The sequence below is a fragment of the Aspergillus mulundensis genome, assembly GCF_003369625.1.
Source record: "Aspergillus mulundensis strain DSM 5745 chromosome Unknown scaffold_1, whole genome shotgun sequence".
NCBI lineage: Eukaryota > Fungi > Ascomycota > Eurotiomycetes > Eurotiales > Aspergillaceae > Aspergillus > Aspergillus mulundensis.
In genome coordinates, this window is record NW_020797889.1 from 1,247,307 (window position 1) to 1,270,544 (window position 23,238).

Below are 23,238 nucleotides of genomic sequence, written 5' to 3' on the forward strand. Positions count from 1 at the left end.
AGGTTGCATACACTGAGCCTCGAATATCAACCATGGGGCCTACATGTTCTGTGAGAAACTCGTTTCCACAGGCTTGCAGTAGATATTGGGTTTTCAGGAGGCCTTACTTCGTTGTGGCTATTTTAGTAGCTGTCTGCCCACTTGGTTCACGTTCTGTGTACCTCGCGCCTCACGATATGAAGCTTCAGCCTGCCTTGCCCAGATTTTTGTAACTGATGTTCAGAAGCATGTCCGGAACCAAGAAATATGTCGCCGTCTGCTTCTATACTACTCTAGATGGCAGATTGACGTGGTGCTTCGTTTAAAGGAATCATCTTGTTCATACTTTCTACCGCCAGCTTAGCCAATGACGTTATCTTCGCCGCGCCCGCGTCCCACTTCCGGTGCTCATGACTTGCGGGGTTATCGGGGGAAGACCAGCGACTTTCGGGCCGGGGGCTCGGCAATGCGGTCGCAATGGCACGGCCAAAATGGGGCTTGATGCCACGGCGAAAAGGTGAGGACGGGAGCCAATGTGCACGCAGCCCGTGGAATTACAGGTAGAGATAATCCCTTTCGACCTCGAAGCTTCGCACTTTCTATCTACCTACCATATAACTGGGACAAGTTGCCAGTCGATATGTCCTGCCGTGCTTTTAGTCCTAGAGCATTGCGCGCCTTGTCCAAATTTTCTGCTCAAGCGCCGTGAGTATCCCGATCGTAGACGGTTGGTGGTGCTAACAACAATCAGCTCTTCTCGATCTCTAAATCGCACGTCCCTATTTCAGGGACTATCATCTTCTGGTAAACACTGCCAGAAATCTGCAATGACCACCACGTCCGCGTTTTTCAAGGCCGGCGACGACTTTGACAAAGTTCAGGCGTCACGACCGGACTTCGAGCGCGATACCGAGGTCAAGTTCTCAAAGCCTCCCAAGCCTGATTGGAAAGAAGGCGAGGGCGGCAACGACGGTGGCGAGAGCCTGACCAAGAACCATATCGAAATCGACCCCCACGAAGAGGGCCGACCTGTTTCAAATAACTATAAGCTCCTGATTTCGGGGGTTGTCCCACGACCAATCGCCCTGATTAGCACCAAATCGAAAGACGGAAAGACGGCAAACCTGGCACCGTTCAGTTACGCCCAGGTAATCAACCATGATCCTCCGCTCTTCACGGTTGGTTTTGTTGGCTCCCTTGAAAAAGCCAAGGACAGTCTGAAGAACCTCACAGAGAGCGGAGAGTGCGTGATAAATATCATCTCAGAGCATTTTGTCGAAGCCGCAAACGCAACTGCAGTAAATGCGCCGTATGGTGTATCAGAGTGGGAGGTGTCCGGCCTACACCAAGCTCCTAGTTCCGTCGTTCAGGCTGCTCGCGTGAAGGAATCGATGTTGTCTATCGAAGGCAAGGTCGTTGAAACCAAGGAGTTTGAAAGCAGAGCGACTCCAGGAAAAAAGACGGGCGTTTTGGCAATCATCGAGGGCGTTCGATTCTGGGTACGGGAAGATGCGTTCGACAAGGAGACGAACGTCGTTGACCTGAAGGTCTTGAAACCGATTAGCCGTCTAGGAGGCCTTGCATATGGGCGAACAACTGATGCGATTGAGCTCCCGCGGCCGAAGTTTTGAGCTATCATCTCGTGTTACACCAGTCCAACTGGAAAGCTCATCTGACCCCTGGTCGGTAGAATCCCCATTTTTCAAATCCCCTCAATTAGAGTAATATAGACCATTACGCAATAGCAGTTCCCATTTCCCAGGCTAGTCGTTCGCTCATGGTCACTTTCACGGATATTTCGGCAGTGCCTTCGTAGCTGTCATCGCATCATCTCCGTTGGGATCGGCACACCGAACATTCGAACACCGACAAGCCGTGGGGTGGAGTTGAGTTGAAACCTGAGCTTGTGATCACTGATCAGAGGGTCAGGTTCAAGGTTGAGCTTCAGCCTTCTGGGCTTTCCCCGAGCAACTCTGGGTCCAGTCCGAACTCCAAGAGTGGGTTTCCCGGGTTCCCCTCGTTACTCCATCCAGTGTGACAAGGGTCTGGCCCGACACTCTGGAGAACTTTGGCAGTCGGTTCACATGACCCCTGATAATCGCGAGTCCAGACTCCAGACCCTGGGACTTTTCGCGCGATTGATCCCGTGAGTAAAAGCTTGCGAATGAGCCGGCCTTGCTCCGAGTCTGTTTCCTGCGATTTGCAGCTTTGTAAAATGCAAGAATTGGCCTAGGTGCGAATATCCGATTAGGACTTTTCCCTAACGTTGGATATCTGCCAGGGGTGGGCTGCGTTCAATGCTTTGTGCATTACGTTGGGTAGGAGAGGAACGGAGCTCAGCCGCGCAGCGGGTGTCAAAATGTGGTGGTCACATGGTGGTCTTTGATACGTGGTGGAGCAGCTGGGATGTTGAACCGCCGCAGTACGAATGTTTTGTTTTGTTCTCCTGCACCTCAAATAATCAATTAGAAGTCGATGACTTCGAGCTCTTACCTAATATGCATATCAGCGTTGATAGAGCCGCGGAATCATTCGAGCTGGGTTGTTGAGAAAGAGAACGGACCGTCCCTTGATGTATGAGGAACCACTTGTATGCATACCGCAGTAGAAGATGTACGAGAGGACATTTGGAGAAAAATGACCAGAAAACGATAAACGGTCAGAGAGGGTATTCGACAGAGAATCTAGCCAACTCTTGAGGGTTAACGTCTTACAATCGAGCTATCAGTGTAGAAGATACTCCGAGTGCCTAGGGTATCAAAACCAAAGACCAATTTCCCCGGAATTCCCTCGCGGTCCAGCTCTGCGCGGCCCCGGCCTCCCTCCTCAACTTCCCAAAGGAATTTCACTCGACAAATCGGCGCAGGTTGACGCATAACCATGATCCTGGAACGCTGAGAGGCTAATTTAGGGCACAAAGCAAATCAGATCGCAAAATTGTCAACCCAACCGCCGGGCGCGTTTGTGCTCGTCTAACCTTGCTCCCCTCATCGAACCACCGGGCTTCCGGCTCGTCCTCCATAGCACCCATCCTATTCTCTACCAGCGGCACCACCTCGCCGACCATCGCGTGGGTTCAAGCCACGCCCATGGACTTTTCCCCTGGTCGGGTTTTGCCATCAAGACACTTTCCGCGTTACGTATTCCTTCGACCGCTGATTCCTCCTGTCGCGACGCCATAAGCGCATCGCCGCCCAAGCTTGATTGCCCGACCCCAGTTCCGACACCGCTCAGATGCCCGATGTGCTGTGATCACGGATGACAGCTTGCTCGCGATGAGCCCTCCTCCATCCCGGAAGAACGGCGGCAGTCATCCTTCCGCTCCTAAACAAATTCGCTTCGTTTCAACAGATGGGCAACCGCAGACAAAGCGGCGACGAGTAAACGCTGCGTAAGCCTTTCTCTTTTCGCACTGAGTTGTATACATTCTCGAGTGTACTTATTGGGATAAATGGCGGGCTAATTCTATGACGGTCTGAGCAGGTGCCTCACGTGTCGCAAGCGCAAGACACGATGTTCTGGCGAAAAGCCAGGTGAGAGAAACCCCAGCGCCTTCTGGCAAACATCTCATGGCAAGCTGACCAATATGGCATAATAAAATCAGTGTGCCGAACATGCATCGACTACAATCATCAGTGCCTTGGTTATGACGGGCCTTCTCACGTTCGAGCGCAATCCGACACCGCGTCGCATAGTTCCGCCGCGCCATCCATCACCAACTCGGTTGAACCGACTGCTTCGCGAGGGCCTTCAAAAACCAATAATCGGTCTCTGGAGCCAGCGAGACAAAACAAAGCGTCAATAGGTGATGGAACCTTTGGTGAAACCTCCAAAGTGCTGGAACCCTTTAAGACCGATGGACACTGTCCACCTGAGGGTTCATTCCTTCGGCCGACAAAAGAAAGTGGAACAAAAGAGATTGAGCAGCAAGCAGCGGGAGAAAGTCCGGAAAGCAGTAAGTCGTGCGGGCAAATTGGTTGCGCCGGTCTCGACTTTTGCTCACTATTCTCTGTCTGTTCCTAGATCGGACTACCACAAGCTCCAGCGGCCGTACACATGTTCCCTATTTCAGGTACTTTGGGCCAACGGCCATTGTTCCTGGGTTCAAGCAGATGGTCCGTACACCCCCCGTTATACATAAACTACTATAGACTGACATGCTGCTCACAGGTTGTCCAGGTACGAGGTTCGCGGAAGAGCAATGCATCGTTATCATCAGGTTAGTGCCTCGCTCGCCTGTTTCTCCTGCATACTAAACCAGCATCTACTAACTCACCCCTCTCTTGTAGACTCAATCTCGCCTTTACGAAGTCCGAAGCTCCTTGATAGCGGCGTTCTCCATCTCAACGCCATTGTTGATAACACTGATAGTCGTGATGCCAACACTATCCCCTTCTACGACAGAGAAGACGCCCTACCTGTGGGTAATCTGGTCACCCACCTCTGTGAATTGTTCTTTGTACACTTGGGCTGCAGCTTCCCCTTCCTGCGGCGAGATCGCTTTCTTGGCGATTTGAAGGACAAGAAGATTGATACCATGCTGGTGGATTCCGTGTGTGCGTTGGCCGCCCGATTTTCGCCGCACCCCTTATTGAGTCCTCCGCAAGCGCCTCCAATTGATGCGTCTGAGCCTCAACCAATCATGCAGAAATCCAACCGCGGCCAACCGTTTGCAAACAGGGCAATGAATGCTTTGGTTGATTCTCTCGCATTCCCTACTCTCTCCGTTGTTCAAGCATGTTTATTGCTTGCCTACGAGGAATTCGGTTCTAACCACGATAGTGGTTTGTGGATGTATCTAGGCATATCTATCCGGATGGCGCAGGATCTTGGGATGCAGAAACTACAAGGCTTGGACTACAGCTATGGCCGGACTGGTGTGACTCCTAGCGCAGTCATGACCGGACAAGCCTCAAAACTGAGGGAAGATGAATACGACGTACCTCATGGGAGTTCGGGCTCAATTAAGGGATCTCAAGAGGTGGAAGACCGGCGCGCCTGGGAGCGCGAGAGGGTGGATACGTTCTGGAGCATTTTCTTCCTCGATAGAGTGATCTCATCTGGAACAGGACGGCCAGTGACCCTACGGGACGAGGACATAGAGCTCCGTTTCCCTTTACAGTCCGGATCGCAGCTTTCCAACGGCTGGCCATCGCCCTTTCCACCCCTTATTCGCATTATTCATCTTTATGGAAGAGTCACAGATCTTATAAACGGTATGCAGGACGCCAACCATGTAACTCCCGACACGCTGAAAAGACTAAGCGGGATGGAAAGCGACTTGACAGGTACAGTATCTGCTCAATCTTATTGCCTTTCACTCCAGACTAACGAACGCTTGCTAAAAGGTATATATCAACGGTTATCGCCAAGACTTCATTTCAACGCTGCGAATTTTCAAGCCTATGTGAAGGCAAAAGAAGGAACAAATTTTATCCTCCTTCATTTCGTACGGCGCCCTTCCTCTGCTGGGGGCAGTGGATGTAATGCTAATAATAACCTTGCAGTGGTTCCACACGGTAATTGTTCTCTTGCATCAACCGACTCTTCTAAACTCTTTCGGAGGCACTATGCAACATCTATACCCTAACAGCAGGGAACTTTCTATGTCCTCAGCGAAGACGATCGCGGACATCTTGTCATTCTCAGAGCTCGTGGATGGGAAGAGTTTTATCGGTAACCCTTTCACTAGTCAGCCGATGTATATAGCAGCATGCGCTTTCCTTATGGAGAGCGCTTATTATTCATCTCCCTCGTCGCGATCTGTCTCGCCCTCCCATCAAGCATTACTCGCCAACCAAACCAGTGGGTTCTTTATGGACTCTTCCAGCTCATCAGACCGCAAGCCAGCTACGAAGCACAGTCTTCTTGCGTCTGCCGCCAAGGAGAACTATCAGAGGTGCTACAAAGCTTTGAAGTCACTTGAGAATTATTGGGAAGGCACAAAGTACATCTTGACGGTCCTGGACCAAAAGGCAAAAGGAATCGTGGACCCTTTGTTATATACTGAGGAAGAGATGGAGGGAACCGCGGAAACACCCTCGACCGGGTCTAATTGGCGCCAATCAATCGGTGCTACAAACCCCATAGAAAGGCCAGCTTCTGCTGTAGCCTCTCCCTTTGACGGAAGACCGTCACCGAGAATGGATCCCAGCCAAGGTGAGACTGTCCGCTATATTCTCTAAACATTAGGATCGACTAATCTTTTAATTCAGCCATCGGGTGGTCTCTTAGCAATGCAACCAATTCCTCACAGCCTAACCTTAGCGTTCTCTATCAGATGCCCGCTGTTCACGCCGAGGAACCCTCCCCTGACAACAAATCTCAACCTCTACAGAATCGCCACAGTTATACTAATGCGCTAGTATCACCAGGTCTCGAGCAAGGCTCAGGCTCATATTCGCGCAACAACGACCACAGGAGTACTTCCAATATATCTCATGATTCCCTGGTTTCTCCTCGCCGGGTAACGACGTCGGAGGCAACTCTTCTTGGTCTGCATTCTCCATACCCTCATCCTGCGCCGCGTCCTTCGAACTCTCATGCAACCCATAACCAAGCTGTTCCGATCTCGTCATCCACAAGCCTCAATTCTCATGCCGCAACATACAACTATATACCATCTACTACGAGTGATCGCCACGTCAGCGACAGTCACATGGGGTCCAGGCACTCAGATATTCACTCTAGCATGAATCCGCAGGCGGGTGATCTTCTGATTGAGAGCCAGGATATTGATATGTCAGCGCTTCACCATCAAGATCAGTTGCCTCTACCCTTTACTGGACTTCCTTGGCTGGAGTATCTTCCACAAGATGTTCTCAGCTATTTTGGCGAACACCAAAATTACCCGCTCCTGAGCCCTGACGAAGGGACTCATCCCCCGTCTCACTAAAGTTCATCATCCATATCATGCATCCTATGCATTTTCTTCTTTAACGTGTCATGTCCAGCAATGCATTACTATGTTACGGTCGAAAAGGTAGCAAGGTGTCTCTGGGCTGTTATGACTTTCAGCGTTGAAGCATGAAAAAGCGCGCCGTCAATATTGATATCATCCTTGATATAGCTTACAATCCTCATTCTCCTTGCATGAATCGAGCTTCTACTGAAATGTTCAATTACGCAATGTATATCTATCGGTGGTCGCAAGTCATTCGTTCTAGAAGTCTATGCGTTTGAACGTTGTGGCGTTGTGGGGATTAATTTTTGAGATGTATCCAATTTGGCTCGAAGAGTCAATCATCATCACATACTGGCAGACTTAAAGCTTTACCTTCAGCTATAATTCGGCTTGGGAATAAAGCAGCGACGATAATGAGTGCGGTGATTGATGTGAGATGGAGCCTCAGGCTGACTTCCGTTGCCCGGCACAACACGGCGCTAACGACGCATCAACTGACCGATCAACACCGCTTTAGTTGTTGATCTCCTCATGCATCGAGTGCCATGCTATGCAGGTGGGCTCTGGCATATTTGTGCCTCGAAATTTGCGGTCATTCGAAGTTTCATTGCTGATACTTTGCTATACCAACTTTGCGACAGTGAGTCCCGCTTGTGATCTACCGATTGAGTGGAGTACTGATTTATATAGTTGTGCTTTGACCAACACACACCTTATTCCAATCCAAGACTCCAGATAACAACGAAATACTATGGAGGCGCCAATTGAGCCCCAGCATTCAAGTCTCAAGGAAGAAACCGATTCGAGCCTGTTAAACGAAACGGCCGCAGCGTACCCGGCACATCCAGACCCGGTAGATTCAGAGAAACAATCGGAGCACAGCGATCAGGGCAGTCTTAAAGAAAGCATGCAGATTACGGCGCAAGACAGTGGATATAACTCTTCTGGCTCTTCAGGACATCAATCTCCGGTCGAAACCCCGATTGGCAGAGTGGAAGATGGCGAGCTCAGTCGGACACGCTCTAGGGCATCTAGCCGTACTTCGATCTCCTCTATTCCCGCTTCAACATTAACGAATCTACCGGACGAAACGAAACAGGCAACTATGCTCGAGGGACAGGACTACATGACACAACCTTGGAATCATCATGCGCCTCGGACCATTCATACGATCCGACAGCGCGAAGCTACTTTTCGGAAACTTAGCTCAGTAAGGTTAATGCAGATGCATACAGAAGATGAAGGTGATGATGATTACCACCTAACACCGCCCAGACGCCGGGGTAGCCAGCGCGTCTCCGACATATCCATTCGCTCTGCCGGTTCCTCGCCGTTCAAGAGATCCCCGTTCTATTCTCCAACGGGAGCAATTGCGAAGCCTAAAGCCAAGAAGGAATATCAACTTGTTCTTCTTCACTGTACTCTGCTGTCACCATCGCTCCCAGTGCCAGGGTTGATCGGACACCCGAAACGACAGGATATTCTGAGAGAGGTTTTACCTCTAGTGTACTGGAAGAGATGGAAGTTGCTCGAGGAAAAGATCGGCTCGGGGGTCCTTCGCGAACGCGGTGTTCTCATTTCTCATCCAGAAGACGGGTATGATCTGCTTGAAGAGCGACTATTAGAAAGCTTGGAACTGCAGCACCCGCGACTCGATCATGGTCACTTCATCGGACGTGGCGAAACCGAGTCAGATGATGAAGACCGCTTGGCAATGGAGGACAGCAGCACAGAAGACGAAGGAGAAGAATGTCCGGATTGCGGGGGCCGGGTTGTGAGGCAGAATACGACCCGAAAATGGGAGGTCAAAGTGTTCGCCGCCAATGGATTGATGAGGGCAGGTGCTTGGGCCGCGGCCTGGAAAGAGATGGAGAAGGTCGATGTGGAGGTTGGGCTGTGGCTGCCGCCCGACGTTCGAGCAGATCTGGAGAAACGACTGGCCGAGGACTTGTCCCACGTTGACAACGGTCTTCCTATTGCCTTGCTGCAGGAACCGGAGAATATACCAGTGGAGCCTTCGGTTCGTGCTCTCACACCGGGTCCTCTAAAAGCCGATACGCCCCTTCAGGTTACTCAAGCCCATGACGGAGATCTCCCGCCAGCATCCCCTGACGATACCACCACCAGGCCGCAAGATAATCAGAAGTGGGACCAGTACACGCCAAGGCTGTCAGACGACATTGATCTACAGACACTGCTGGTGAACTATATCCGTATCCTGGCCAGTGACCGACGAAATATTACCATTGTCTTTCTCAGCGTCTTGGTCTTTTTCGTGGGCATTAACTCTGGATCAGCCTCGCATGAGTCAAATTTGCGGCCCTTTCCCTCTTACATACCAGAGTATACTAGTTCGCCCGTGGTTTCACTGCAGCAGTCTGCCACCCAAACGTGGACGGAGAAGACGAGTTCTCAAACTTTATCTGTTGCAACCCCAGATTCAACGGTAATACTTGCATCTACTGGCGCCACTGAATCATTTATGGGCCTTGACCACGTTTCAGTTGCCCCGGTGGAGCCTTCTATGGCTGTACTGGAGGCGGTGCTGCCATCCGAAACTGACGCCGCGCCTGTTAGAAGCGCAGAGGTTATCTCGGAGAAGCAAGAGGAGCCGCAGCTCAGTGAGTTTGATGAAAAGGCGCTACCAGAATTGGATGCTGAGACACCTCCTGTGGAAGATACCAGCCCCGATTCAGAGGAACAAGGGCAGTCGGCGTTTCCCAGCGATATCGCGTCCGATGGACTTCCACCAATGGAAATCGCTAATTTCGAGGATTCCTTCACAGAAAATACTGAACCTCTCTCCGAGGAGCACGAGGAACCGGCTCAACCCAATGGTTTCAAACGAGAGGAGCTACTAGAAGGTGATACCCTCCTCGTGGAAGATACTCATCCTGTCTCTGAAGAACAAGAGCAGTCAGATCATCTTGGCGAGGGTATCACAGATGGACTATCACCACCGGAGATGGATAACCTCTCTATTCAGAGCTCTGAATCCACCTCAGAGAAACAAGAACACACAGCACTGCTCGGTGAGAATGAGCCAGAGAAGCATTTGTCAGCTGCAGAGGAAACCTCGTCGTTTGACTACGTTCACCATAACGCCAAAGAAGAGCCTTCTCAACCCAGCGAGACGACACTAGCTGAGCCTCTGGGCACAAAATTGATAGTCGAGGATGGCGGCGAGGACCAGACCTTACTCGCTAGTGATGACCACAACCAGAACGAGGCCGACGTCTTCGCACACCAGAATGACCATCATGAATTAACTTTACCAAACGAACATAACGACAACGAGAAACATGATCTGTGACCGAATTATGCAGCTATTTACGACCGATATGAGACCGTTTTGGACTACTCTTGTGGATTTTTGCGGATTTGCGTGCTAGCCGTTGCCTTCCTGTCGCATTAGCCTCATAAATCTTTGATAGTATTAATACCATCTAGTCTTTGAGAAGCATCAGCATCTGATGCTGAGCGAGTCGGGGATTGATTGCATTGAGGTAGTAAATGGCGAAAGCACGATAGGCTCCTGCTTTTGATTGCAGTTTTGGTTGACTCTCCGCTCTCCACGTCAAGCTTTCCACCCCATTCCCCTTCCTGGGTACAACGAAAGGACTCTCGATCTTCTGAGACACGCCCACTCCCACCTACATCGCCTGTCTTGCTCGTTGTTACTACCTGTTTCCCAGCACCGACACAACCTCATATGCATGACCCGACCTCCAAGCACCTTGAACTGTCACAAGGCTTAGGGGTTAAGGTTTCTGCCTATAAATTGCAATAGGACACACCATGGGGACTACCCCGACATCCACTGCTGCATCTACGATTGTAATGCTGGCTGGGACAAGTTGATAGCACAAGCTGATGCTTCCAGGATGCCTCACGTCTAGTGGACACTCGATTCTATGGGTAGCAATGCCCTCGCCGTCTTTGAAAAGCGCCATTTTCCTGCTATGGTGCTACCCCCGCATTCACTGCCTCGACAATCTACCACAAGCTGCAAGAGCTGCGAAGGAGGATGGGCAAGGAGCGAGTGACAAGTAATCACCCCAACTTCAAAGCCAATCTGACAGGCTGGAAACCCGCCCGACGCACCGACTGAGGTCGCATGTTCCTTAAGATTTGAATTAAGGTGCGGTATGACAGGGCCATGGTGGGAAATGAGAGTAGTTGAGTTGGATCGCTGCCTGAAATAGCATCATCACTTTCCTGACAAGTCGCAGTGTCACTCCTTGAAAGCTGACGACATCTTGAACCGGTTTCACTATGGATGGTCCGGAGTGTACAATGGCTTACTCCTTATCAGTTCTCACATCATCCATCCGAGGGAACGGACCCTTAAAGCCCTTCGGTAAGCATTAGCGGTGATGCGCCGGGCCAAAACAGAATGCTTCTCTTCATTTCCGGCTACGCTACAGGTTGGGTGATTGCCACGTATGGCACGGTGCTGCATTGGTTTGCAAGCATTTGCTTGCTTTTTCCAGAAACTTATCTCAGCAAATTGCATGCGCATCCCTTCAAGATCTGCTTGCAGTCTTAATCTCTTGTCTGCGAGTCTCCATTTGCAACATACCCGCAGGATCTAGAAGGCTCTGACTGAGATTGCGAATGAGGCTGCATCGGACTATGATAAGCTCTGAACCAGGCGGTCGCCGCTTATACAGAGCGCCATTTACCAGGGTTCAATAGAGTGTGCTCGATCCGCGTTCTCCTACATGGTGATTCGTCGGTTGGCGTTTCAACTGCAGAGTACCTGTCAAATCTGTGGATCATCTTACCCTCCGAACAGAAGTATGCCACATCAATCTCACCAATGATATCCCCTTGCCTTACAGCTCGTCCGTTACCTGTGGCTACAAGGTAGTTCGTTAGAAACTGCACCGAGTTGGGTCACAAAGTCCCCTGGGCATGTCTGGCTGTAAAGCGGGAGCCGACTTCGCATACATTATTGGATATATCCTCAAATTGACCATGTCTCTCATGGCCCTTGCGGAAGCGGTGGAACCAGGATGTTCCATGCTATGCATAGGCGCATGCACATAAATGCAAATACAAGGCCTTTAAAAAGCAGACGCCCTGTCTTCCGGTGTCTCCTACCAGCTCTAAATCAACAAAAATGAGCACTCTACATAGGAGCTTGAGCCTGCTGGTCATCCTGTGTCTGGTACACTGGGTGTCATGCAAGACTGTTCGTTTCGAGCTGAACCTGACATGGGAAGATCGAAACGTTGCGGGTATCGTGCGCAAAGCTATCCTGTCGAATGGCCAACTCCCCGGTCCTACACTTCGGATAAAGCAAGGAGATGAAGTCGAATTCCGAGTGAGGAATTTCATGCCGTTCTCCACAACGGTCCATTTTCATGGTAATTCCGCGGTCAAGTGACTGTCTTTGACTTACCGAATGCGTTGGCATTGGCCATGGCTAATGTTGCCCAGGTATCCAGCAGCTAGGCACGCCGTGGTCCGACGGCACGCCCGGACTATCACAGGAGCCAATAGAGCCAGGGAATCAATTCATCTATAAGTGGACAGCAAATGAGTATGGGTCGTACATATACCACTCGCATGCCCGGGGCCAGCTAATAGACGGTCTCTATGGGGCCATCTATATCCAGCCGAAGAATTCGGTAGAGAAGCCATTCAGGCTGATTACGCAGGATGCTACCGAAATAGCCGCAATGATACGGGCAGAGTCTGAAACAGAGCCGCTCATGCTTTCTGACTGGCGTGTTCTGGATTCAGAGGCGATTTGGCAGGCCGAGGTAGCCTCAGGCGTGGAGAATATCTGTTCTAATGCTATATTGATCAACGGCAAAGGCTCCGCGTGGTGCTTGCCCCAGGAGAGAATCAATGATCTCACCACAGTGGATCAAAGGGTTCTCCTTGGAAATAGTACGATGACTGATATTGGGTGTGTCCACCTTGTATACCCCTTGGAGTTTGAACTGACCTTTTGAACCATAGATGTTTCCCTCCTATTGATTCCTTTTTTGGTTCATGGCCTCGTGACCCTAGCTTGTTACCTAGGAGCTTTAGTAGCGGGTGTACACCTGGCTACGGTCCGGAAGAGATTGTTAGAGTTGACTCTCGTACTCGCTATATCAGTCGTGACGTGATGAGCATGGCTGGTACGGCGTCTCTCGTTTTCTCCATAGATGAGCATCCGCTATATGTCTACGCAATCGACGGGCGCTATATTGAGCCGGTCCTTGTTGACGCTGTGCGGGTACCGGCTGGGACTCGGTATTCAGTTTTAATCGAACTCAAGCAAATCAGGGCAGCTAGAGACTACACCATCCGCGTTGCCCACAACGGGGCCAATCAGATTATCAACGGCACGGCGACAATGTCGTATATCTCACGCCAATCCCAACAGCGGCCTTCGTTACCGCATATTACGGAGACCGGTAACCTCATCAACCCACAATCAATATTTCTGAATGAATCTCTCGTCGTTCCCTTCCCTGTGGAACTTCCCGCGCCAACCGTGGACCAGACAATCGTCCTAAATATCAATCACTACCACGCCTACTACCGCTGGACACTAGGGGAAGGAAGCTTTCCCCTGGAGTTAGAAGACGTGCATCCGGCCCTGTTCAACGCGAGCGCAATCCCGTATCCATACAGCGTGTCCACCATGAACAACACTTGGGTCGACATCGTCTTCAACGTGTCCGGAGAGACCCCACCACCTCATCCAATGCACAAGCATTCGAACAAGTACTTTGTTATTGGTGAGGGCGGCGGTCCATTCACCTGGTCTTCCGTCGCAGAAGCAATGGAGGAGGTCCCCGATTACTTCAACTTTGTGAATCCACAAATCCGAGATACATACACAACTCCATTTATACCCCGGTCGACTGGGACCTGGCTGGCTATACGGTATCATGTTGTCAATCCCGGCCCGTTTCTGCTTCACTGCCACCTGCAAATGCATCAGAGCGGCGGCATGGCCTTGGCTATCATGGATGGTATTGGTGACTGGCCGCTTGTGCCACAAGAGTATCAGTTATCAGCAGCGAGAGCACTGTAGAATTTTTGCGAACTCAGAACATCCAATGCACATACATCTGGTACCTTGAAGTACAAGTATTGTACTATATTTAGCACAGGGGATCCCAAATGGGAATGAGGGTTTTCCGGATCACATGCCAAGCAAGCAATGATATGACATCGATCCCGCTGTACATCCGCTTAGTCATTCACCCCGCCATCTGATAAAACAACTGATTTGTACCAGCGCCAATGAATTTGCCCCTCACCAAATCAGGTCTCACCTACAGTCTTGAACTTACCGATCACCTGTGTTCTACCGGGAACCGCTATATCCTAATTCACTACAGCGAGTCTGAACAAAAAGACATAAAAATGGGAGGCAAAAAGGCCGCCGGCGAGAACTCCAAGAAGGCCGCCGGAAACGCTCGCGTGCGTACCACTTCTACCTCAGCCACAAACATCTATCATCGATCCGAAGCTGAACTAATTATCTGGGGACAACAGAAAGCCGAAGCCGCCGCCAACAAGAAGGCCGCCGAGGACCAAAAGCGCGCCGCTGAAGAGGACAAGCAATGGGCCAAGGGCGCAAAGGGCTCGTCTAAGAAGTACGCCATCCCAATTCCTACGAACCATAACCTGAGGCGCGAGAGATAAGAGTAACTAACCTACTACCTTGCAAACGAACAGAGAAGATGCCGAAGCCAAGAAAGCCGAAGCCGCCCGGAAGAAGGCCGAGCGCGACGCCATGCTCGCCGCCGAAGAGTCTTCCCAGCCCTCCAAACCCAAGAACAACAAGTCCGCAGCTAAGAAGAACGCCGCGCCTTCTCGGGGAACTCTGAATCTCGACCAGCTCGACGATACGCCCTCTTCGAAAACCGGCGCCCTCAACGCATCCGGTATCGACAACGCTCTCGACGCCCTCTCCCTTACAGGCAAGGACTCGAGTAAGATCGATCGCCACCCTGAGCGTCGTTACAAGGCTGCATATGCGGCGTTTGAGGCACGACGACTACCGGAGATTGAAGCGGAGAACCCCGGGCTGCGGAGAAACCAGAGGGTTGACCTTTGCAAGAAGGAGTTTGACAAGAGCGATGAGAACCCGTTCAACCAGGTGCACGTTGCTTTTGATGCGACGAGGGATGAGGTTGCGGCTGCGAGGGAGGCAGAGAGGAAGAAGACTGAGGCCAGGCTTGCGAGGTAGATGTTTTTTTATACATATTATGTGTTCTATACCCAGAATTTGGTTGGAGGATTGGAAGGATTGGACAGACGGAAAGAAAGAGGTGGAACTTTTAAATAGATAGACTGACTGGGTAAACTAAGGTGCTGCTGCTATCTTGGCCCAAAGAATAAACATGCAAAAGTGATAGCCAAAGCGAGGAAGAATAAAGGTATCATATAACATGCAATCTAAATATCCAACGAAGGAAAGCCCCCAATGGTGAAGGGAAAAAAAAAACAACGCCATCTATCCCATCACCGCACGCACATCCCAGACATAGACACTCTCATCCCACCCAACACTTGCGCACCATCCCTCGCTCCCAAAAAGACACCAATCCACGCCCGTCGCGAACTCCGTATGCCGATTCATCCTTCCCAGCTCGGCACCCATGACCGGCGACGGCCCCGAGCGCATGAGATCCGTATCCCCAACAACCCCAGGCGGTGACTGATCGCTCCAGACCCGACACGTCATATCATAGCTCGCGCTGAGCAGTACATTGGACAGATGCGGCGACCAAGCAACCCGTCGAATTGCATAGTCATGCCCGACCATCACAGCCTGCGGCCCCTGCTGCGGAGCCCTGATATCAAACGTCCTTATCGTCCTGTCCACACCCGCGACCGCAACAACAGACGGCCTATACTTGTTCCAGTCGTGCGTCAGCGCTTCAGAGGGCGGACACGCCGCGGGCGGAGCCCCCGGCTTCCCCGGTATCGGCGAAACAGGCGCCGCATGGATCGGGATCTGTAATGTAAGGTGGTTCGAAGCCGACGCCGGAGTCCGCAAGTCGTATACGCGAAGGTATGAATCGGATGAAACACACGATAAGATGTCCGGAGAATGCGGCGAGAACGAGGCGCTGTACGTGCAGCTATGCGTGGGGAGCGTCGTGAGCGAATGCGGCCGGTGCGGGGACCAGATGCGCACGGTGCCGTCCCAGCTACTCGAGCAGAAGGAGTCCTTCGCAACAAGATTCCAGCCAACACTAAACACCTCGCGATTATGTTCTTTCCAGTGCTGAATGGGGAAGTCGTTTAGGGTCGCGTCGAAGAGCTTGATGCTGCCGTCGCCGGTGGCGGTTAGGACTTGATGCTCGTTGACTTCGGACCAGGCGAGGTCGTAGAGGGAGTCTTGTGTTGTGAACCTATCATGCACATCATTAGTCTCTTCTAGTACGTTTTAAAGGTCAAGTTGGAAGAGGATTATGGTACCATTTGACCGGCATAATGCCGTTCGGCGTCAATTCGAGGATGTAGAGACGGCCATTGCCGACGAGGCCGAAGTTCGCGGCCGTGGCTACGGCTAGCCGATTGTCGAAGAAAGGGGAGTATTTGACCGCATAGCCTTGAAAGCCTTCTGTGCGGAAATGAAGCATGTCGAGGGAGCTTGATCACGATGATCTTGGTGTTGGTGGGGAAGAGGAATGCGAGATGGTGGAAGATTGCGGGGAGCTACTGACTGGTCCCGACGCGGACGAGCCGAGGCATCTCCAAGCTCCGTCGCTGAGCGCGTATCAAAGAGCATCTGAACAATTTGGTGTCGACGCGTCTACCATCAGGTAATAAGACTACTGACATCCTGGGACCTTTCAGTATCATGCAGCTAAGCTGAACCGTGACTGGTCACATCGAGAGCAATCACGTGCACCCAGTTGCCTCCCAAACCCATCGCCAACTTCTCCTCTCATCATGAGTGCGGTATGACATCTCAACTTCCGCGGTCCAGCTCATCATGACACCAAAAATACATCCTCATGGACCGCTATATCTTGCGCAAAAGGCCATGCAGCCCAGCCGCACCCCATACTGCAATATCGGAAGACGATGACTCCTCGACCGACATAAAGCTAGCTCAGTTGGTGTCCCTCTTCCCAGACACACCGCAAGATACGCTTCTCGACATCCTCGTCTCTTGTGGCGGCTCAGTTGAAACCGCCGCAGCCACAATCACAGAGCAGAAGCATATCCCCTTCAAACGACCAAAGACAGCCGCCACCGCGATCCAGACCTCCCTCACCTCACACATCGCCGTCTTGCCGGGAAAGAAGGATGAAGATGGAAGCGATGTCGTCTCAAAGAAGTTCCGAAACCCGGTAGTCCAAAAAGGAAAGACGTTATACCTATATAGCCCCGAAGACGTCGCCGCTCACACCTCGTGCACGATCATCCATAACTTCCTCCCACCCGAACAAGCGAACGCACTACTCCTCGAACTCCTTAACGAGTCGCAGCATTTCTCGCGCTACCAAATGCAGATATTTGAGCGGACCGTCGAAAGCCCACACTCTACATGCGTCTACGTCTCCACGGCAGAGGAAGAGGCCCAGCACACAAACGACTATACGTATGGCGGTACATATCATACCAACATTCGGCAGGCAACCCCGCATCTTCGCGCAATCTCCGCACGCGTCCAGGAAGCCGTCAATGAGGAGATCCGGAAACGCATACGTGACGTCTACCCGGAGGGCAAGAAACTCAAATATCAATCGCCGAAGGACTGGATGCCTAACGCGGCGTTTGTGAATTGCTACGATGGCCCTGCGGAAAGCGTTGGGTATCATACCGACCACCTCACGTATCTTGGGCCGCGCGCGGTCATCGGAAGTATAAGTCTGGGCGTGCAGCGGGAGTTCCGGGTGCGGAGGATCGTCTCTGAAGAAGAGGATGCTGGAACAAGGGCTGATGCGCAGGGGCAGATATCTATAGCTCTGCCACATAACTCTCTTTTGGTTATGCATGCTGAAACGCAAGAAGAATGGAAGCATGCTATTGCTCCTGCGCAGACCATTTCCCCGCACCCACTGTCAGGCAATCGGCGGATCAATATCACGTATCGGTGGTATCGGGACTCGTTACATCCGCGCAATATCCCTCGGTGTCGCTGTAAGGCACATGCTGTTCTTAAATGTGTTCAGCGTAAGAGTGATAGTAGGGGCCGCTACATGTGGGTGTGCTATATGAGGTCCAAACCTGGAAAGGAAGGCTGTGGCTTCTTTCAATGGGCTGAGTTTGATGATGATGGCGAGCCGCTTTGGAAATCGCCTCAAACACATAAGGATGTCAATGCCCCCAATCTGATCAATTTCGCAGATTAGCAAGTGATAATGCGTAACGATCCCCCAAACAGACTGGCATTGGATGCTGGTTCATTTAAATACACGATCTGATCAACCCCTAGTAGTCAAGCGACAAAGGTACTTAGGAATAATGCATCGCAGGAGTAGGCGCAAGGTCAGTGGGAACAGCGTCGTTGGTGCCGCTGGTGTTGTCAAACTTGATCCGATCCTTGTTTCGAAGTCCGAGCTTTTGAGGCAATGCAATATGGGCCGCTCATGCGACAAAGTCGAATGAGTAATGCGCAGCATAGCGGCTATTTCCATGAGTCCGATATCCGAAACAAGTATAATTGCAGGTTGATGGCATGACTGCCGACGCCTCAGCTTTGAGCAAACGCGAAGGAGATGGACGGCTCTAGGCTGTACGTACTGTGGCCAGAAGTTAAGCAAATAAGAGCGTCCATCCAAGTCGAGTTTGGCATATCCCGTCATGCCTTGCATCGATGGTTCGGCAGTCGAAATCGTTGTACAATTTATGATGACTAGGAATGGAACGAGCCGCAAAGGGAGCAGTAACTGTGTGCCAGTACACGTCAGAATACGTAGAAATGTTCTGATAAATGCCCATACACACCGTAGCCCTTGAAGAAACAACCAAGCAAATCCTCGATTCAGACCTCCGTCACCGTAATAGTAGGCCGTGTATTCGTGATGATGTTGGGTCCGCTTACTTGCGTAACGGCACGAGGATCGTCTGGTTTGATCGGCTTGAGGTTTCTTCGCACGACAGCGAGGTGTCGTCGGATCCAAGGTTTGATGAGGGTAAAGCGACCCGAGCTCCAGAACTCGGCGCAGCCAAGGGCTAAGGCAAACGCGCAGCACACGAGGATGATTGGGACCAGGACGAGCGCAACGACGATAATCGCGGTTTTCTGTTTAGGGTTCATGGCGATACCTATACAGTCGGATCCAATACTGCCATGTAAAATCACGATAGAAATGGGATACTCGGATGCGGCATATGGATAGAGGTACGAGATCATGTACGAAGCTGTGCGTTTGCGCCGTCTTCTTGTCGGACCCGGTTTGGGTTGTGCTTGCCTAGTTGGGCAATGAATCTGGAAGGTGTCCCCAAGGAAGGGACCGGGTAGTCGGAGTCTTACACGACTCGGACATCTGGCACCGATAGGTGATTAAAGCAAGAGCAAGAGATATATGGCGGCGGGCTTATTCCGACGCCTGCTGCACGGGAGGAATAAACCTCTGTTTGATCGACTCCAGCGTGTTAGCGTCGAGTTGAAGAAAGCGAATCTGCAGTTCTCTATCAGCAAAACCTGAAGCCACTAATTCGGATCAGGTGAAATACCATTTCATCGGGCCCTCGGGAAGCGCTTCCAAATAGCGTCGCATCCGATTGACTCGCTTCTATTTCATGTTGAACGCGCCTGGCCCAGATGCCATCCCAGTGCCAATCACCCGGAAGTCGCGCCTGGGGGTTGTCTCGTTTGGAGTTATCTGTTTCAGCGATGTTGTTGGCATCTTTTCGGTGAGCTTTCCATGCGTGCCATGCACTTGGGTTACCCGCAGCCTCAAGCGGCACAGAATCGAGAACAGTCTCATCGTCGAACGAGGTGCGAATGTAGTTCAAGATCTCCAGGACAGGGACTGATGACCTCATTTTAGTAGGGACTTCCGCCGGAGGAGTGTCAACAGCCGTTGCTTCTTCTCTCTCTTCGCCCTTATCTCCGTTGTCTCCGTTATCCCCTTCGTCGCCCTCATGTTGTCTTGGATCCTTGGTCTCTTGAGAAGAATTGTTGAGAGCTGTTGTCTCTGCTAGCCCCTCATTCGAGCCATTTGAACTCACGGTCCTTGATGTCGGTACATGTTTCGTCCGCCCAAACCAATGTGGAAATGCGTGTCTTAGACTGAAGCCTCCCGGGGGTAAACGTTCCTCATCCGTCGCGCTGACAGGGTCTTCATTCGATACGCCAGTGCTGAAGGTATATGTGGTGAGAGGTACAATGAGAGGATGAAAAACGTCCGTAGCGAATGTCACGAGCGGTGGTCGATCGGGGTAGGACGGGGGAAACCGTATCTGGAATCGGAGAATGGCAGAAGCATAGGGGCCTGTCCATGAGATCGTTAGATATACTTCCGATAGGGATAAGGGTAACTTACCTGAGCGAACGAAGATCACGCAGGACCAGAGAGACGGATCACCAGGACTGAGGCTAACATACACTCCAGGGGGAGCTGCATGTTTCAGGCTCGCACTGCTAGCGGTAAGATACCATAACTACGGTTCCGAGATCTAGTACTCACTGCTCCTGAATCAATTGGTATCTCCGAAGAGATGGAATGTTCGGCAATCTCGTCGTCGACATTGTGAACTGTAAGCAGAAGCTGTCAGGGGACAAGTCGGAGAAGCTCCAGAAGATCTGGACTTGGTGGAGCTTGGCGGCCGATAAGCCTGACACTCTACCCTCCACCTCTCCAATGGCCAGACCGAAGATCGCCCATCACCTTGACGGAGAGATATCCCACTTGGTGATTTATAATACGCGACAATGGGCTTGTATGTGACCTATCGGAGTTACGGCGAAGCTGCGGCTGCGGGGTCTCCAAGGCCTACACTCTCACTTCAGCCGAGTGCCAGAAACAGGGGAAGCCGCTGATGCCAGTCAAAGTCTATGAAGCTTTGGACGCGGCTGTACTCAAGAATGGATCTTGACTTATCGTCCGGGCATCACATGCAGGATGAGATGTATCCGGTGGAACAAGACTACCAGCCACAAAGCCCAAGGAACGATGGTGCGATTTTCGCCCACACCAGAAAGAAAATATCGCTTACGCATGAGATGCAGCAGATTTGTTACTCAACGGACTCGGCCAGGGTAGCATCGATCCCTTCCGAATGTACCCATCTACCTTGGCTCCGGAGAAGGTTCAGGGCTGTTTGGAGTACCGTAAGTCACTTCAGGCCTGCGCCCTGTTGCTGGTTTGACAAGCTTCATCAGGACTAAGTGTCATGACGCCCCGTATGATACCCAGTTCGGGTGTGAGGAATCCCTACCTGGATGCTTGGCTACCGGCATCAATGCACAGCCCTATGCTCTTTAGTGCCTTGTTATTCTCATCTCTTACACACAAACGTATGCGCTCGCTTGTGAGAAGAGAACAAGGATTATATGGTAGTGCCGTGGATGACTCGTTTCTTCACTTCTGTCAGCAAGAGGCTAGACTACGGGTCAATGCGGCTTTGAGGCAACATGACAGCGCAGTAGCTGACGCAACAATTCTTTCCGTGGCCATGATGATCGAAACGGCAGATGTACCCGAAGGTCGAGATTGGACTGCCGAGTCCCCGTTGACGCCTCCACTGCAGGGCCTGCAGTGGTTAAACATCCATGGCGCCCGCCTTCCCAACATGGAGCACCAAGCCGGTTTATGCAAGCTAGTAAAATTGAAAGGGGGGCTGCAGAACATCAAGATCCCTGGTGCTGCGTCAGCAATCTTCTAGTAGGTCGGAAACAGTCCGGATAGGCTCAAACAGCTAACAAAATTAGTCGAGCCCTGGTCAATTCTACCTTGACTCTCTCACAACCACAGCTCCCTTTCTTCTCAGTTTACGGTCATGGAATCTTCGACCTTGCCTTCAACTTTAACTGTGATCCGTTGCAGTTTGAAAACGGGACTCTGGAGTTTGCCCAAATGGGGCTTCCTCCAGAACTAGCTTACGCGTTTCACGGCATGAAGATGTATTCGTTCGTTATTCAGGAGTACATTGAAGGTGGGATAGGGGTGTCGGATTCACGTATGATGTGCGACCTGCGAAACCTCGTCCATTTTCATGTTCTAACACTGCCTCCTGCCAATGAGTCGGACACCAATCATCGCGGTCCTCTTTATGAGGCTTGCAGAATCAGCGCCCTTATATACAGCACTGGCGTTCTCTTCCCCATGCCCGCCGTTGGCTCCCCACATGGTCGTCTTGCAACTCTCCTGCAGCAGGAGCTAGCTGATACAGACCTCCTTGATGCGCCACCAACCGGCGATAATCAAAACCTTTTTGTTTGGATTCTGGCCATGGGCAGTATAGCAGCCTCAAACGGCCCCGAACGACGATGGTTCGTCCAGAAGCTTGTGGAGCTCAGCTGTCACATGTCGATGTCTCACTGGAACCGTCTTAAGACAATCCTCAAGTCTATCCTCTGGCTCGACTGTGCCTGTGACAGAGCCGGTGAGAAGTTATGGGAGGATATCAGCACGTCAGCATTCTTGCCCAATGCTTCTGGCAGCCATCGATACTCGAGCAGGCCACAACCATGTCTCCACTGCAGTCGACGGAGAGTCAAATGCGACAAACGAGCCCCATGTCAGAACTGTGTCAAGCACGGTTTGGCCTGCACTTATGATGCCCCCAGCGGCGGGATACCGGCCCGAAGTCAACTACTGGTAGGCTCTGGTAAAACGCACGCGTGCGAGTTATGTAAACGTCGAAAGGTCAAGTGTGATGGGGAGCGGCCGTGCAGGGGCTGCGCAAGGTTAGGGGTGAAATGCTCCAATTGACAAGTGTTTTATCCCTTTCTCTACCTCTGTATCGCCCGCCATATGCGAACAAGCCTTTCTTAACTGGTTCTTCTTTGCGCCGAGCACGAGCTATAAGAAGCGTCTGACAATTAAGCGGTCTAACCTTGGCCCCTGCAAGGTGACGGTCTCTACAGCCCGGCTCTTACGAACGGAAGTATATCATAGACTCAGAAAGAGAAGCAGTAATACAGATGGCCAGGTAGCTCAACGGTCAGAGCGTATCCCAGCTGACCGGACGCGGTCAACCCCAAGAGCGCAGTGCTCTAGAGCCTGCTTGAAACAGGGGGAACAGTGATCACCAAGGGCAGGTTCGAATCCCAGTGGTTATGTTTTGTAATCTACCTGGGACTATTCTTGTCCTATCCTCTCGATGGCGATTCCTTTTTTATGCGCACGGGCTACGACCAGTCCATTAGCCTACACATGAACGCAGATTTTAATTGCGCAGTCTCTGCCAATCCCATGGAGGCCGTG

General features: G+C 51.5%; 9 protein-coding genes across 9 annotated transcripts; 6 read left to right on the forward strand and 3 right to left on the reverse strand.

Moving 5' to 3' along the window:
- Positions 1–619: 619 nt before the first annotated feature.
- Positions 620–1,610, forward strand: DSM5745_01923 (flavin reductase family protein; the record flags this gene model as incomplete). Its single annotated transcript, XM_026743939.1, has 2 exons — positions 620–684; positions 731–1,610. 2 exons carry the CDS (start codon positions 620–622, stop codon positions 1,608–1,610), a joined length of 945 nt encoding a protein of 314 aa, XP_026607102.1.
- Positions 1,611–3,254: 1,644 nt separating this feature from the next.
- Positions 3,255–6,874, forward strand: DSM5745_01924 (putative C6 transcription factor; the record flags this gene model as incomplete). Its single annotated transcript, XM_026743940.1, has 9 exons — positions 3,255–3,370; positions 3,463–3,512; positions 3,584–3,934; positions 4,003–4,094; positions 4,150–4,198; positions 4,269–5,267; positions 5,328–5,428; positions 5,487–6,138; positions 6,195–6,874. The coding sequence occupies 9 exons, from the start codon at positions 3,255–3,257 to the stop codon at positions 6,872–6,874; spliced, it is 3,090 nt and encodes a 1,029-aa protein (XP_026607103.1).
- Positions 6,875–7,634: 760 nt separating this feature from the next.
- DSM5745_01925 (uncharacterized protein) lies at positions 7,635–10,196 on the forward strand (the record flags this gene model as incomplete). Its single annotated transcript, XM_026743941.1, has 1 exon — positions 7,635–10,196. One exon carries the CDS (start codon positions 7,635–7,637, stop codon positions 10,194–10,196), a length of 2,562 nt encoding a protein of 853 aa, XP_026607104.1.
- Positions 10,197–12,008: 1,812 nt separating this feature from the next.
- DSM5745_01926 (DUF1014 domain protein) lies at positions 12,009–15,089 on the forward strand (the record flags this gene model as incomplete). The annotated part of the gene is made up of 5 exons (XM_026743942.1): positions 12,009–12,255; positions 12,329–12,803; positions 12,857–13,921; positions 14,236–14,493; positions 14,576–15,089. 5 exons carry the CDS (start codon positions 12,009–12,011, stop codon positions 15,087–15,089), a joined length of 2,559 nt encoding a protein of 852 aa, XP_026607105.1.
- An 898-nt stretch (positions 15,090–15,987) lies between these two features.
- pex7 (putative peroxisome biosynthesis protein (Peroxine-7)) lies at positions 15,988–16,491 on the reverse strand (the record flags this gene model as incomplete). The annotated part of the gene is made up of 3 exons (XM_026743943.1): positions 15,988–16,056; positions 16,110–16,260; positions 16,328–16,491. The coding sequence occupies 3 exons, from the start codon at positions 16,489–16,491 to the stop codon at positions 15,988–15,990; spliced, it is 384 nt and encodes a 127-aa protein (XP_026607106.1).
- A 378-nt stretch (positions 16,492–16,869) lies between these two features.
- On the forward strand, positions 16,870–18,213 carry DSM5745_01928 (putative CUE domain protein; the record flags this gene model as incomplete). The annotated part of the gene is made up of 1 exon (XM_026743944.1): positions 16,870–18,213. One exon carries the CDS (start codon positions 16,870–16,872, stop codon positions 18,211–18,213), a length of 1,344 nt encoding a protein of 447 aa, XP_026607107.1.
- A 632-nt stretch (positions 18,214–18,845) lies between these two features.
- DSM5745_01929 (uncharacterized protein) lies at positions 18,846–19,217 on the reverse strand (the record flags this gene model as incomplete). Its single annotated transcript, XM_026743945.1, has 1 exon — positions 18,846–19,217. The coding sequence occupies one exon, from the start codon at positions 19,215–19,217 to the stop codon at positions 18,846–18,848; it is 372 nt and encodes a 123-aa protein (XP_026607108.1).
- A 184-nt stretch (positions 19,218–19,401) lies between these two features.
- On the reverse strand, positions 19,402–20,558 carry DSM5745_01930 (putative ubiquitin-conjugating enzyme; the record flags this gene model as incomplete). Its single annotated transcript, XM_026743946.1, has 4 exons — positions 19,402–19,485; positions 19,541–20,301; positions 20,353–20,447; positions 20,497–20,558. The coding sequence occupies 4 exons, from the start codon at positions 20,556–20,558 to the stop codon at positions 19,402–19,404; spliced, it is 1,002 nt and encodes a 333-aa protein (XP_026607109.1).
- Positions 20,559–21,088: 530 nt separating this feature from the next.
- Positions 21,089–22,633, forward strand: DSM5745_01931 (uncharacterized protein; the record flags this gene model as incomplete). The annotated part of the gene is made up of 4 exons (XM_026743947.1): positions 21,089–21,140; positions 21,192–21,693; positions 21,741–22,414; positions 22,473–22,633. The coding sequence occupies 4 exons, from the start codon at positions 21,089–21,091 to the stop codon at positions 22,631–22,633; spliced, it is 1,389 nt and encodes a 462-aa protein (XP_026607110.1).
- Between the last annotated feature and the right edge of the window lie 605 nt (positions 22,634–23,238).